The sequence below is a fragment of the Phodopus roborovskii genome, unplaced genomic scaffold (genome assembly GCF_943737965.1).
Source record: "Phodopus roborovskii unplaced genomic scaffold, PHOROB, whole genome shotgun sequence".
NCBI classification, from domain to species: domain Eukaryota; kingdom Metazoa; phylum Chordata; class Mammalia; order Rodentia; family Cricetidae; genus Phodopus; species Phodopus roborovskii.
The window spans coordinates 42691990-42704784 of NW_026126407.1; the positions used below are offsets into that span (position 1 = coordinate 42691990).

The 12795-nt window shown below is 45.8% G+C and overlaps 1 protein-coding gene across 1 annotated transcript in view; it reads left to right on the top strand.

The window, feature by feature from the left end:
• Positions 1–11963, top strand: part of Wwc1 (WW and C2 domain containing 1) — a 146082-nt gene extending 134119 nt beyond the window's left edge. Inside the window, exons 20-23 of the mRNA XM_051180954.1 lie at positions 7610–7702; positions 9194–9427; positions 10056–10177; positions 11147–11963. Of these exons, the coding sequence (XP_051036911.1) occupies positions 7610–7702; positions 9194–9427; positions 10056–10177; positions 11147–11213 (516 nt within the window). The 3' untranslated portion in view covers positions 11214–11963. The remainder of the gene's footprint in view (positions 1–7609; positions 7703–9193; positions 9428–10055; positions 10178–11146) is intronic.
• The last annotated feature ends 832 nt before the right edge of the window (positions 11964–12795 follow it).

Here is a 12795-nt window from a genome sequence, read left to right on the forward strand (position 1 = left end):
TACCCTGGCTATTGAAATATACCCAAGTAAATATACAATCATCTGACTAATATTTCCCTGTCTCATATCTCTAATTATATACATTTTTACCCTCGAGGTTAACTAACTCACTTCTTTAGCATCTGTCTGATATTTCTCTGTTTCACATCTACAATTATATATAGTTTTACTCCTGACATTCACTCACCGTAGTTTACTTCACTTCTTTTTTCCAGCGCTCACTTCACCTTTGCGGTGCCTATTCTTCTGCAGTGTCCATCACTTATGTCCCCCATACTCAGTCCCATGTTTCGGTGCCATTTGTCTTTGCAGTCTTTGCGGGGCTGCAATCAGAACCAGCCGAGCAGCCCCAAGTCTGTACCTGAGTCAGGGAGTGTTGGATGAGGGAAAGGCTAGCTGTAGACAATGAAGAAAAGACAGAGAGACAGAATAAAGGTCAGGAGGGCTGATCAGTCTGAAAAGCCACGAGTTTATTTTTCACCACTCTTATATACCATAACTAAAAAATGGAACACAGTATCATGTATATGGAACAGACCTTTCTTTCTCCTAAGGTTCACTAACCACACCCTAGCTCTAACTTCTCCTTCCCTAGCTAGCCTTGACAGTCAAGAGTAGCCACACCTCAGATTCAGGTCTGTTGTTATTTAGATTAAGATGGCTGAAACATCCTTCTGTAGCCACACCTTTGACCTTTAGGTCTTGTGACTTGCTGACAGCTTTGAACTCTCCATCCTTGTGTCAAGATGGAGTGCAGCCATCTTTATGGGCACCCACAGAAACAATATAGTTGCAGCCAAAAGGAAGATGGTAGCTTCATTTGTAATTTAAAACTCACAGCCCAGCACAGATGTGATCTCAGCATCTAAGTGGCTAGGGCAGGAAGACCTGGAGTTTGAGAGTTCAAGGTCAGCCTGGGCTAACTTAGAGAAACTGTAAAAACAAACACCGGAAGCAAGGGGTATTTACTTCACTTTGGTTGTTCAATATTCTTCCCTTTTCCTTAGCATAGATTTTTAAAATGTAATGATTGAGCAAAGAGTCCTGGTAGGATGTTTTTCTTTTTTTATTATTTTGTTCTGTTTTGCTTTTAATTTAATGTCTATGGGTGTGTTGCCTGCATGTGTGTCAATATATCACATGTGTCTGGTGCCTAGAAAGGCCAGAAGAGGGTATCAGATCTTCTGAAACTGGAGTTAGAAAGAGTTGTGAGCTGTCAGGTGGTTGCTGGGAATTGAACCCAGCTCCTCTACAAGAGCAGCCAATGCTCTTAACCATTGAGCAATTTCTCTGGCCCATAGAAGAAGTTAAAATGCCAGGACATTAGAATCTAAGAAGCCAAGTCAGGTGAGAGTGGTCAGAGACTAAAACCTTCAAGAGGTTTCAGCCAGGGTGATGGGTCCAGCCACATCTAAAAGTGAAAGGCTGTTCATATCTTATCTTCCCAGAATGTCCTTTAACCTACTGCTTTCTCTTCAGTTCTCCTCCTGCAGACATTTAAAAGTCTCTCTGTGTGGGTATACAACAGCAGGATGCTACTGGCAGCTTTGGTTTTTGAATTGCATTGCAATATAGTGCTTTGTGGCTTTGTACCCCACAAAACATGACAGAAACAAAGTGCCTGGTTGAGTGTAACAGTCCACACCTGTGAGAGTTGCAGGCCATGCCTGGTGGGTGCCATGAGCCTGCAAATCCCAGCTATTGGGAGGGACAAGCAGAAGGACCAGAAATTCTAAGTCATCTTTGGCTACCTAGCAATTTCAAGGCCAGCCTAGGCTACATAAAACCCCACCTCAAAAAAGAAATCAAGTGTTCCTATGGAGGGAAACTGTTTTAGATAAAGAATGAGAAAGACAGCTAAATGTGGTGGCCTAAATCATGATGCCGGGAATCAGAAAGACTGAGGCAAGAGAATCCTGAGTTTAAGGCCAGCCTGGCATACAGAGCAAACCCTGTCTCAGAAACCAGGGCCTGGCTGCATGGTATTGCACACCTACCTATAATCTAAGCAATTAGAGGGCTGATGAGGCAGGAATATTAGGAATTCAAGACCAAACTGGGTGTCAAAATCCAACTACCACCCCTACCCCCATCTCTGCACTCACCCCAAGAAAGATAAGGACTGGAGATATCACTTAATTGCAAACTACTTACCTAGTAGTCTAGCATGTGCAAGGCCTTGGGTTTGATGCTCTGTACTTGGGGTAAAAACAAAGGAAAGAAAACGGGCCTGTACTCAGTGGTACTACCTGTGAGCCCGATTCCTCATTGTTCACACCCTGCCCTTCCTTCAGAATGGCATTTGCCGACCTCAAAAGGAGTCTTCCCTGCTGAATGGCCAGTGAGCATCTCCCCTACCTTAAAACATTCTAATAGACACCACAGACCTGGCCAGGGGCTTGGCCACAGGCTGTTTGTGGTAGGTGGTAGCTTGTTGCTTTTGAGTTGCTGAAACTGAACCTAGTCCTCGCCCTACCTCAGTCCAATTCCATTCTACAATTGAGCTGCTAACATTTTAGCTTTAAGAAATTAAAAAGTGAGCCGGGTGTTAGTGGTCCACACCTTTAGTCCCAGCACACGGGAGGCAGAGGCAGGTGGATCTCTGTGAGTTTGAGGCCAGCCTGGTCTACAGCGCTAGTTCCAGGACAGGCTCCAAAACAATACAAAGAACCCCTGTCTCAAAAAACAACCAAAAAAGAACCAAAAAAAAAAAAAAAAAAAAAAAAAAAAGAATAAATTTCAGTTCTTTGCTGGGGGTGGAAAGAGTAGAAGAGATTCTTTGGAACACCCCCACCCCACCCATGTTCTCTAATGGCAGCAGTTGGCCTAGGGCCAGGCTCTGCAGTTCGCGCACACCACCCCAGCTCTCTCTCTTATGGTTGCCACCCTGTGTTGCAACCCTCACGCCTTTCCTAGTTATCCAACTCTTTGAACCCTGTCTGGGCCAGCCGACTTTCCTTCATGCTACTGTGCTTGGAGGGTCTGAGCACCTTCCAAGTCCCAGGGGTCATTCTGGTTGCTTGGACTCTGGAACCAGCTACTGTTCCCACCCAGCCATTAGGGTAGGTAGCATCCCCTATCCGTAACCTTATAGATCCATTGAGTAATAAGAATTGTTTTCTTTTGTTTGTTTATTTGTTTGTTTTTAAAAAAAAGCCTTCCTGTCTACTTTTCTAATTCAGAAAGCACCACACTCTGGTTATGTTATTTAACCTGGCTTATGTTATCGAGGAGGAAGGGAGTTTCTCTGGGTCTCAGGAGCCCAGCTCCAAGGCCTAAAGTTCTGAGGCTGAGTGAAGAGATAGAGAGGTTTGTATTTTCATTACATCAAACCACACAAATTCAGTTCACTGGGTACCTATCAGTTTAGTTCCCCCAACCAAAAAAAAAAAAAAAAAAAACCTTCCCTAAAGCCCTTCCCAATGAAAATGAAGACCTTCTCTTCTGGGTTAAGTCTCAAGCTAATCATTCAAGTGGATCAGCATCTGTTCCAGTAATGCAGGTTGAGACCATATGGGCTGCAAAGCTTGTGAGAGATATGGGATTTCCTGAAGTCATGGAACACTCCTGTGGAAGACCCTGACTTCTACTGAAGGATGCTACAGTTAAGTCAGCTCACAACTATAGAGATGAAAACCCAGCCAGTGCTTGAAACAGGAGGGCTCTGAAGGGTTTAGAGAAGGCTTTAGGGTAACAGCTAAGACTTCGGCTTTTGCAGACCGACTACCTCATGAGCATACAGTGAAAATCAAATACAAATCAATGGATGTCACTCATCAGAAGTCACACCAGGGGAAATCAGTGGCTGGCTATACCAGGGGAAATTAATGCTTGGCTCAAAATTGTTTTTCTTCAGGATTAGAATATAGCTGTGACTTTGTTAAGATGGGAAAGGGAAGCACATCAGAGATGTGGCACTCATCATGCAAGCAGCCCAGCAGTCATTTAGTGGCCAGCTGTCCCTTATTGAATGTGTATGTCTCTATGTGAATATATGCCACACGAGTGTGGGTGTCTGCAGAAGCCGGGGAGGTTATTAGATCTCCCCGAGCTGGAGTTACAGGTGTGAACTGTGGCTGTGAGCTCCCTGCTACGGGTGCCGGGAACCAAACACGGCCCTCTACAAGAACAGCAAGTGTTTTCAATCACTGTCCTATTTGTCCAGCCCCAATAGCCACCTGTTACCAGACTGACTTCCATGCTATCAAAATGCTTATTTTACTTAACAATAACCCAAAGAACACAGAGTAGATAAGCCTGCCGTTAAGATGCATCCCAGAAGCTGTAACTTTCCACGGTGAAAAGGCAAAAATGTTCAGACTTGAGGCAAGAAGAACTATCATATGCTGAAGTTGCTAAGATCTGTAAGAAATTATTGCCAGTCTCTAGTTGTGCTTATTTTATGAACCAAAACTTTTCTATATGCCTGTGTAGGAGAAACATATAAAGTAGTCGGGGGGGGGGGGTCAATGCTCTCTGTAGGCATCTGATGGTATCTGAGATTGTGCCTTGCATGGGCACTGCTACACTGCTACCAGCTTCCTGCCAACATTAGCCACATAAGCTCTGGTTGCCGCTGCTATTTTCTCCACTCGACATTCGTTGATAGCTTCTCTCTGAGATGTGGCACATGCACATTCATGCAGCACAATGACTAGCAGGCATGATAGTAGAAATCTGAATTGGATTGGGATTCAAAGCCTAGTGCTAACCTGACTCTAGCTGGAAGGGAGGCCATGAAACTAAGACGCAAGGCCCTTTAGCTTCCACACCAAGAGATGGCCATTGTTTCTGACCAGGTATCACAAAGTGGGGCTTTTTCTGTCCTGGGCCGGGGTTGCATCTTCAACTACAACAAAAGTGGTTTTTATTATTTTAATAAGTTTCTTTATCTTTATTTTTTGGTGTGTGAGTGAGTAGGTGTGCGTGAGTATGGTTGGGATGTATATGTACCTGTGTGTGTGTGGTGTGTGTGTGTGTGTGTATGTATGTGTGTATAGTATATGTGCATGCTTTCATGCATGCACACAGATGCCAGAAAAGGACATCCAGTGTCCCATTCTATCACTCTTCACCTCATTTCCTTGAGACAAGGACCCCGACTGAACCTAGAGCCAGACAGGCAGCCATCCTCCTGTCTCCCTCCAAAAACACTGGGCTTACAGGTGCACACATGGCCACTCCTGGCTTTTTACATGAGTGTTGGGTAGCAAATCCTGTTACCCACTACACCATCTCCACTGCCCCAAAATGTTTTCTAATAAGTCATCTTATGGACTATACTACAAGGCCCATTGCATTTGTGCCCACTTCATAGATGAAAGACTGGGGCTCCTGAGCCCACCTACTTGGCTTCAGGGCACAGAACCCCTTGGTGCAATGCTGGTTACTATCTCTAAAACTTGCCACTTTCTGCCATTCAGCCTCACCTCCTAAAAGGCGAGCTGTGACCCCCTTGAGTCTGATTATAGCTCCTTCCATTTGTTTCTATGTTACTTGCTTAGTTACCTTGTCTTGGGGTCCCCACTGGATTTCTAAGTCTGAGATGGGGGCAATAACTATATTTCTTGCAGTATTCCACAGCGTCTGTGTATTACCAGCAATACAGTGTCACTTGTTATTAGCTAACTTTGACTTTGATCAAATGGACGGAGTCTTGTCTTGTGACCGTCTTTTTATTTATTAACCATCATTATTTTACAGCACAAAGGTATTGAACTCAGGGCCCTCCCGTGTGGTAGGCAAGTACTCTGCCACTGAGCTATTTCTGCAGTCTCTTTTACCTTTTATTTTGAGACAGGGTTTCATTGAGTAGGCCAGGCTAGCCTTGAGCTTACTCTACAGCTCAGGCCAACATTGACTTTGTCTCAGCCTTCTGTCTAGCTGGAATTACTGGCCTGCAACCACTGAGTCTCATGTTCCCTGTGACACCAAATTAGTACCCTTCTCTGCCTCATTTTGTCTAGTTTGTTACATAGAAGCAGTGATATGATAATTATTCTCTTCCATGTATGAGATTAAACCGATCTGGAAATAGGAGGAAGTGGCGTTCAAGACTAGCATGATAGTGTTGTGGTCATGTAATTCCAGTACTTAAGAGGTAGAGGCAGGAGATGCAAGCCCAGCTTCAGCTGCATAGAGGGTCCAGGGCCAACCTGGACTACATGAGACCCTATCTCCAAAAATAAAAACAAACAAAAAGTGAAGTTCAATGTAGTTTTTCCAGCTCTCTAATAACACAAAAACATTTGGTCTTAAGGATCAGTTCTCTTGATAACTTTGGCAGGGAGCTACCTGTAATTAAGACAATGAAGTGTGAAGCCTTTTTCTGGCCCCTTGTGCAACCAGAAGGCCCATCAACATCAATTTCACAGTGCTGTGCACAGTCTGGGCCTGTGGTAACACACTGGGCCTTGAAGTCTCCATTTGGCTATCTCTGCTATGAACGGTGAAACCACCTTTGTCTCTCTGGAATGTTTGTTTGTTTGTTTGGGGGTTTTTTGTTTTGTTTTGTTTTGTTGTGACAGGGTTTCTCTGTGTAGCTTTGTAGATCAGGTTGGTCTGGAACTCACAGAGATACACCTGCCTTTGCCTCCCGAGTGCTGGGACTAAGGGTGTGCCCCACCAATAACTGAGGCACCCAGCAGGGTTTTGGGCCCCACCCACATGGCCATCCCTTGCATCAATATTACCCTGTTTCTTGTATGCTTCAGACTCTTCCTGGCAAAGGACTGTTACTGTCATTACTTTTAATAATGGTGAATAGTCACGAAAATGATGACACCGATAGCTTCTCCGTAGAGTCCCACAGCAGGAAAGAGACAGCCGCCAGCCCAGTGCTGTGGTGTGGCCCCTGCCAGCCCTGACCCTTTTGGAAATAAAACTCAATGAAGCAGTCACCTAGACCTAACCTTGATGTAGAAAGACTGCCTCAGATGAGAATGGGGACCCTCTGGGGATATGTGAAAAATGAGCCAGTGGCGGGATTTTAATGGGGGAAATGGCTGAGCTCAACTCTTGCAGAGCCTGTAGGTTTCTGCTCTCTAAAGGTGTGGCTCCCAGGCCCTGGGGCATCCTCTTTCTCCTCCTGCATCTCTTTGCTTGCAGTACTGGAGGTCTGGCATATGCTGTGTGCTATACCACTGAGCTACATCTCTGGCCCAAGTGTCTGAGTCCCTGAAAGTGGGCTGTCTGAATGACAGAGACAAGTGGCTGTGAGCATCCCTTCACATGGTGGGGCAGAGAGACAGTATATCCTACTGGCACTCTCGTCATCAAACCCTGCCCAGCAGCTCCTCAACAGCTTGGGGTGGGTTTTATGGGTGATGAGCTTCTGTGCCCTGTATGTAACATGGGGACAGTCCTCACATGGTGCTGTGAGGATGCAATGAGGTCCCCCCATCTCATTTAGCACCATATGGAGACAACTGTGAGATAGAACGGCACACCCCACGCCTAGTGCATGTTTAGTGGGCGGGAAGTTCAGAGCAATGCCTGGAATACGAAGCTCAGTGTCTGGGTCCAGTTCAGGAAGGTGATCTCCTTCCTGTGCCTACTGAACCTTCCAGAACACACTATTACTGTACCTTGTTTGGCTTCTCTCTCACAGCTGAATCGAAGTGACAGTGATAGTTCCACTCTGTCCAAGAAGCCACCCTTTGTTCGGAACTCTCTGGAGCGCCGAAGTGTCCGGATGAAGCGGGTAAGAGTCACCTGGGAGCTCTTGTGTGCCTGCTGCGCTTTATTTCTAGAAGGCCTGTAGATAGCCGAGGGCTGGCGCGTCAGGACAAAAGGAGAGGGAGTGGGACAGGGTGGGCAGGGCGGGTCTGTGGGTAAATGTCCTTGCTGCATGACCCTGATGACTGAGCTCAATCCTGGGAACCCATGTAAAAGTTTAAGGCGAGAACCAACTTCACAAGTGTCCTTTTACCTCTACATGTACATGCATGCATTCTCAGTGTTGCATACACATGCATAATGATAGCTAGATAGATAGGTATTCACTCTGGAAGAATATTCTAGAATGTCTGCCTTCAACTATTTTATGCTTGTTGGGGAGCTGGGGAAATGACTCAGTGGGTAAGAGCACTTGTTTTTTACAAGCATGAAGACTCAGTTTGAACCCCCACATAAAACAAAACAAAAACAAACAAACAAAACAACAGGCATGTCTGTGTTTGCCTGTAACCCCAGCATGGGAGTGCATGGGAATAGGGAGAGAGAAATGGGTGGTTCCTGAGAGGTCACTAGCCAAGCCTAATCAAAATGGCAAGTCCTGGTTCAGTACCCTGTCTCAAGGCAATAAGAATAGGGGAAGACAGCCAGGTGTTGGTGACACATGCCTTTAATCCCAGCACTTGGGAAGCAGAGGCAGGTGGATCTCTATGAGTTCGAGGCTAGTCAGGGCTGTACAGAGAAACCCTGTCTTGAAAAACTAAAAAGAAAAGAAAGAAAGAGAGAGAGAGAGGGAATGAATGAATGAATGAATGAATGAATGAATGAATGAATGAATAGGGGAAGACATCCAACATCCTGCTCTGACTAGTAACTAAACCCTATGGCTGGTTTTAGCATATGGGACTTTTTAAGACCCAGCCATAACTCCAGCAACCAGGGAGAGGGTGCTTGCCTAGTGTGTACAAAGGCTAGTGCTATAAAACAAAACAAACTTAAACAATAACATGACTAGAATGTCTGCAGGCTGTGAGACTGCCTTCAGACATGGATTTGATCCAAGAACTCAAATGACTCCAACAGGCCTGTTGACCTCATTCCTGCCAGACAGCTGAATTAAACAGGGCCAGGCTATTGCAGACATACTGTCAAGGAGATGTGCAGTACGGTGCATGTTGAGAGCAAGACCCGAGGACAGGATAGCAACAGACACCGTTCAAAAAGTACAAATAATAAAAGTGCTGTGCTGGAATCCCAGCTTTCCCACTTGAACTCCACCCACTTTAACCTAGAGTCTCATCTGTGCAGATAGTAGTAGCCCCTAGACCCTCACAGGGCTATTGTGAAAAAGGGTAACCTTGTACATTGGACACACACTATATGACTGTGAGCATATGTTCTCTAAGAGGGGGGTACCTACACATAAAGGAAGGCAGGTCTTGGGGTTCAGGGGACAAAGATCTGTGGGGTTTCTGGGCTGAGCCCTCTGGTGGGTTGGACATCATCTCCACCCCCACAGCCTTCTTCTGTCAAGTCCCTGCGCACAGAGCGCCTGATCCGCACCTCGCTGGACCTAGAACTAGACCTACAGGCAACGAGGACCTGGCACAGCCAGCTGACTCAGGAGATCTCAGTGCTGAAGGAGCTGAAGGAACATTTGGAGCGAGCCAAGAACCATGGGGAGAAGGAGCTGCCACAGTGGCTGCGTGAAGATGAGCGCTTCCGCCTGCTGCTGAGGATGCTGGAGAAGAGGGTAAGTGACATTCACTGACTGCCTTTAAACAGCCCTGCAATTCCATTGCAGGTCCCCTGAGGGTGGTCAGGGACCCAGGAAGCCCGTAATTAGGCTCTGCAGATGTTATCATTGACATTTCTGTGTGAGTGCTTATGATTCAGTGTCACTCACCATTAGTCCTTCATCGGATGTTGCAAGTGCCTCATCCGGGTGGGCCGTGCACTTAACAGAAGGCGGAAGCAGGAAGAGAATTACCAGGAGTTCAACACCTGCCTAGACCACATAGTGAGTTGTAGTATAGACTAAGCTAGGGCAAAACCCTGTCTCCAATACAAACCAAACAATCTGGGTCTTTTTCTTGGCCTATAAAATTGAAGCAACTCTAAAAATCTCCCCTTCCAGACTCCTGAGGAGTAGGTAAGCACATACACCTCACCAAACTTCTCTCATCTCATTTCCTACAGGCACACATAGGAATTCTGTTCCTTGGGCCCATGCTCAGGCCTCATCAGTAGATGATGTGAGCACAGCCCGTTATCCTTCTACACAAAGCAGATCCCATAGTACAGTCTACATTGCTGAGAGCAAGCACCACAGAGCAGAGGACTCTCTCCCATGGCAAACACTTGTTTGCTTTGCCTCGCAGGTGGATCGTGCAGAGCACAAGGGTGAGCTGCAAACAGACAAGATGATGAGGGCAGCTGCCAAGGACGTTCACAGGCTTCGAGGCCGGAGCTGTAAGGAGCCACCAGAAGTGCAGTCTTTCAGGTGAGTCAATGATCCCAGACTGATGCCTTCCACTACCCAGCCAGCCCATCTTTGCTGGCCTCACTGTTCTCAGGCCCTGCTCCTGGGTACTGCCTCTTTTGCTATCGGAGGTGTAGCCTGCACTGGAACAGCTGTGAGCACTGTATGCAGTTATCAGTCACTGCACAACTCAGCCCAGTTTGTGAGATCCTGTTGTTTAATGAATGAGCCACCTGCTTTCATCCTTTCCTCTTAGCCTTCCGTTATTGGTAATTGCAGAGGTCTAGCTGCTGATGGCGGGAGGGTGCTATGGATACTCACTTAATTTTCTGGCTTTGCCTGCCTGCCTGCCTGATAGGATCATAGCTGTGTCCACCACATTGTGAGTCCAAAGCCAATCTGGGTTTCATGAGACCCTGCCTCAAACACCCAAAAAAGCAAAATTAAGTCAATGTTCATACACACACTGTGTGTGTGTGTGTGTGTGTGTGTGTGTGTGTGTGTGTGTGTGTGTGTGTATGTGAGTATGTGTGCTTCCTGTGTTGAGAAAAGATAGTTGGTCATGCTAATGGATCCTTAACCAGGCATGATTTTGTCTCCTATGTTAGTTCAAGAGACATTTGGCAATGTTGATAATTTTTTTTTTTTTTAAAGATGGGTCTATGTGTCTAAGACCTCGAAAGCATATGTTTTTCTATCAGTCGGTCTCTCATGGTGCTGGGACCAGAGGCATGTACAACTATGCTCAGAGTCTACACGTTTCAGATTTCACAACCAGAGTTCAGACATGCTAATAGCATTTAGTAGCAGCCAGAGCTGTCTCCAAATATCCTACAGTATATAGCAAAGAATGACCATGCCCATTGGGATATAGCTCAGTGGCAGACTGTGGCTTAGCATACATGATGCCCCAAGTTTCAGACCCAAAACAGAAGGACTTCTGTCCACGTATATTTTGAGTGAGCTTGAGACACCTGTTCTCCATCACAGGGAGAAGATGGCATTTTTCACCCGGCCTCGCATGAACATTCCAGCTCTCTCTGCAGATGATGTCTAACCACCAGAAAAGTATTTTCTTTGTTGCACGGACCATGCTGTGAAGGTTGACTGTGGCTAAAGTTATTTATGAGGCATTATATGAAGGTACCAAGTCACAAGTCCCCAAGCGCTTTTGTTGGTTTGAAGATGACAGACTTTTTAGTTCAGGTTTTCTTGTTATATTTAAATGACATAACAACAGCAACAAAAACAAAAAAACCAACCAAACAAACAAGCAAACAAAAACCAGCATTAAAATGACAAGATTGTATAGTTTGTATATTTAGGAATGTATTTTTGGGAAAGAAAATTTAAATGAACTAAAGCAGTGTTAAGTGGCTGCTAGTCTTCAAATTGTCTAGAGTTTTCTTTTTGTACAGCAACAACTTTTAGAGATTTCCCTGCAATAAAAAGTCATGTTTGGGGAAGGGTAACCCTCAAAAGGAAGTGCTACAGACGGCACAGCACGGCTAACCTGCCCTAGGTAACGTATTTTGTACAATATTAAAGAGGAGGATGTACAGAAACCGTGGGGGAGGGGGGAGTCCAAGACTGTCCACGGATCTTTGTGAGCTTCGATGTGTTTGTAATGTGGCCACCTGACCTGAAGCAGGCAGCGTGAAGCTGGCTGAGCAAGGCCAGCCCAAACCGGTGACGGGCTACACCCAACTCAGATGCCCAGTGAAGCCGCTGACGGAGTGAGGGGAGGGCTGCGGAGAACTAACTGCATTTGGATTTCTCTCTATCAATAAAGTGGCCTTTTAAGAAAGAGTTTCTTGTCATTCGTTTCCCTGGAATCCATCTCTTTTATTTCTCTGCTTCCACTCACTTCCCAATCCTGCAAAGCCTGTTTGTTTTGCCTCTTCCACTCATTCATTTACTAGGTTAATGGGACTGCTCAGCTCTTGGAGAGTCTATGGTCTGGTGACATATACCTGTGATCCCAGGACCTGACAGGTAGAGGCAGGAGTTCACGACCATCTCAGCAACATGGAAGCCTGTCTTAAAAAAAACCGAGACTGGGGGGCTGGAGAGATGGCTCAGTGATTAAGAGCACTGGCTACTCTTCCAGAGGACCAGAGTTTGATTCCCAGCAAAACACACGGTGGATCACAACTGAATGAAACTCCCATTCCAGGGATTCAACACCCTCTTCTGGCCTCTGTGCATATCAAGCATGCACACAGTGCACAGACAGATGTGCACACAGCAGCCATACACCTAAAATAAATGACTGATGGGGCTGGAGAGATGGATGACTCAGCAGTTACAAATGCTTGCTGCTCTTCCAGAGGAAGGCCACCCTGGCCTACAACAATAGTTCCAGGACAGCCTAAGCTGCTACATGGAGAAACCCTGTCTCAGGAAGGAAGGAAGGAAGGAAGGAAGGAAGGAAGGAAGGAAGGAAGAAAGGAAGAAAGGAAGAAAGGAAGGAAGGAAGGATGCATAGGTAGATATGGCTGTATTCTTTATTATTTATAACAATATATTTATTTTTAAAGATTTAAGCATATGGGTGTTTTGTCTGTATGTATACCTGCACACCAGAAGAAAGCATCAGATCCCTTGGGAATATATGTTTATGAATGCTTGTGAGCTGC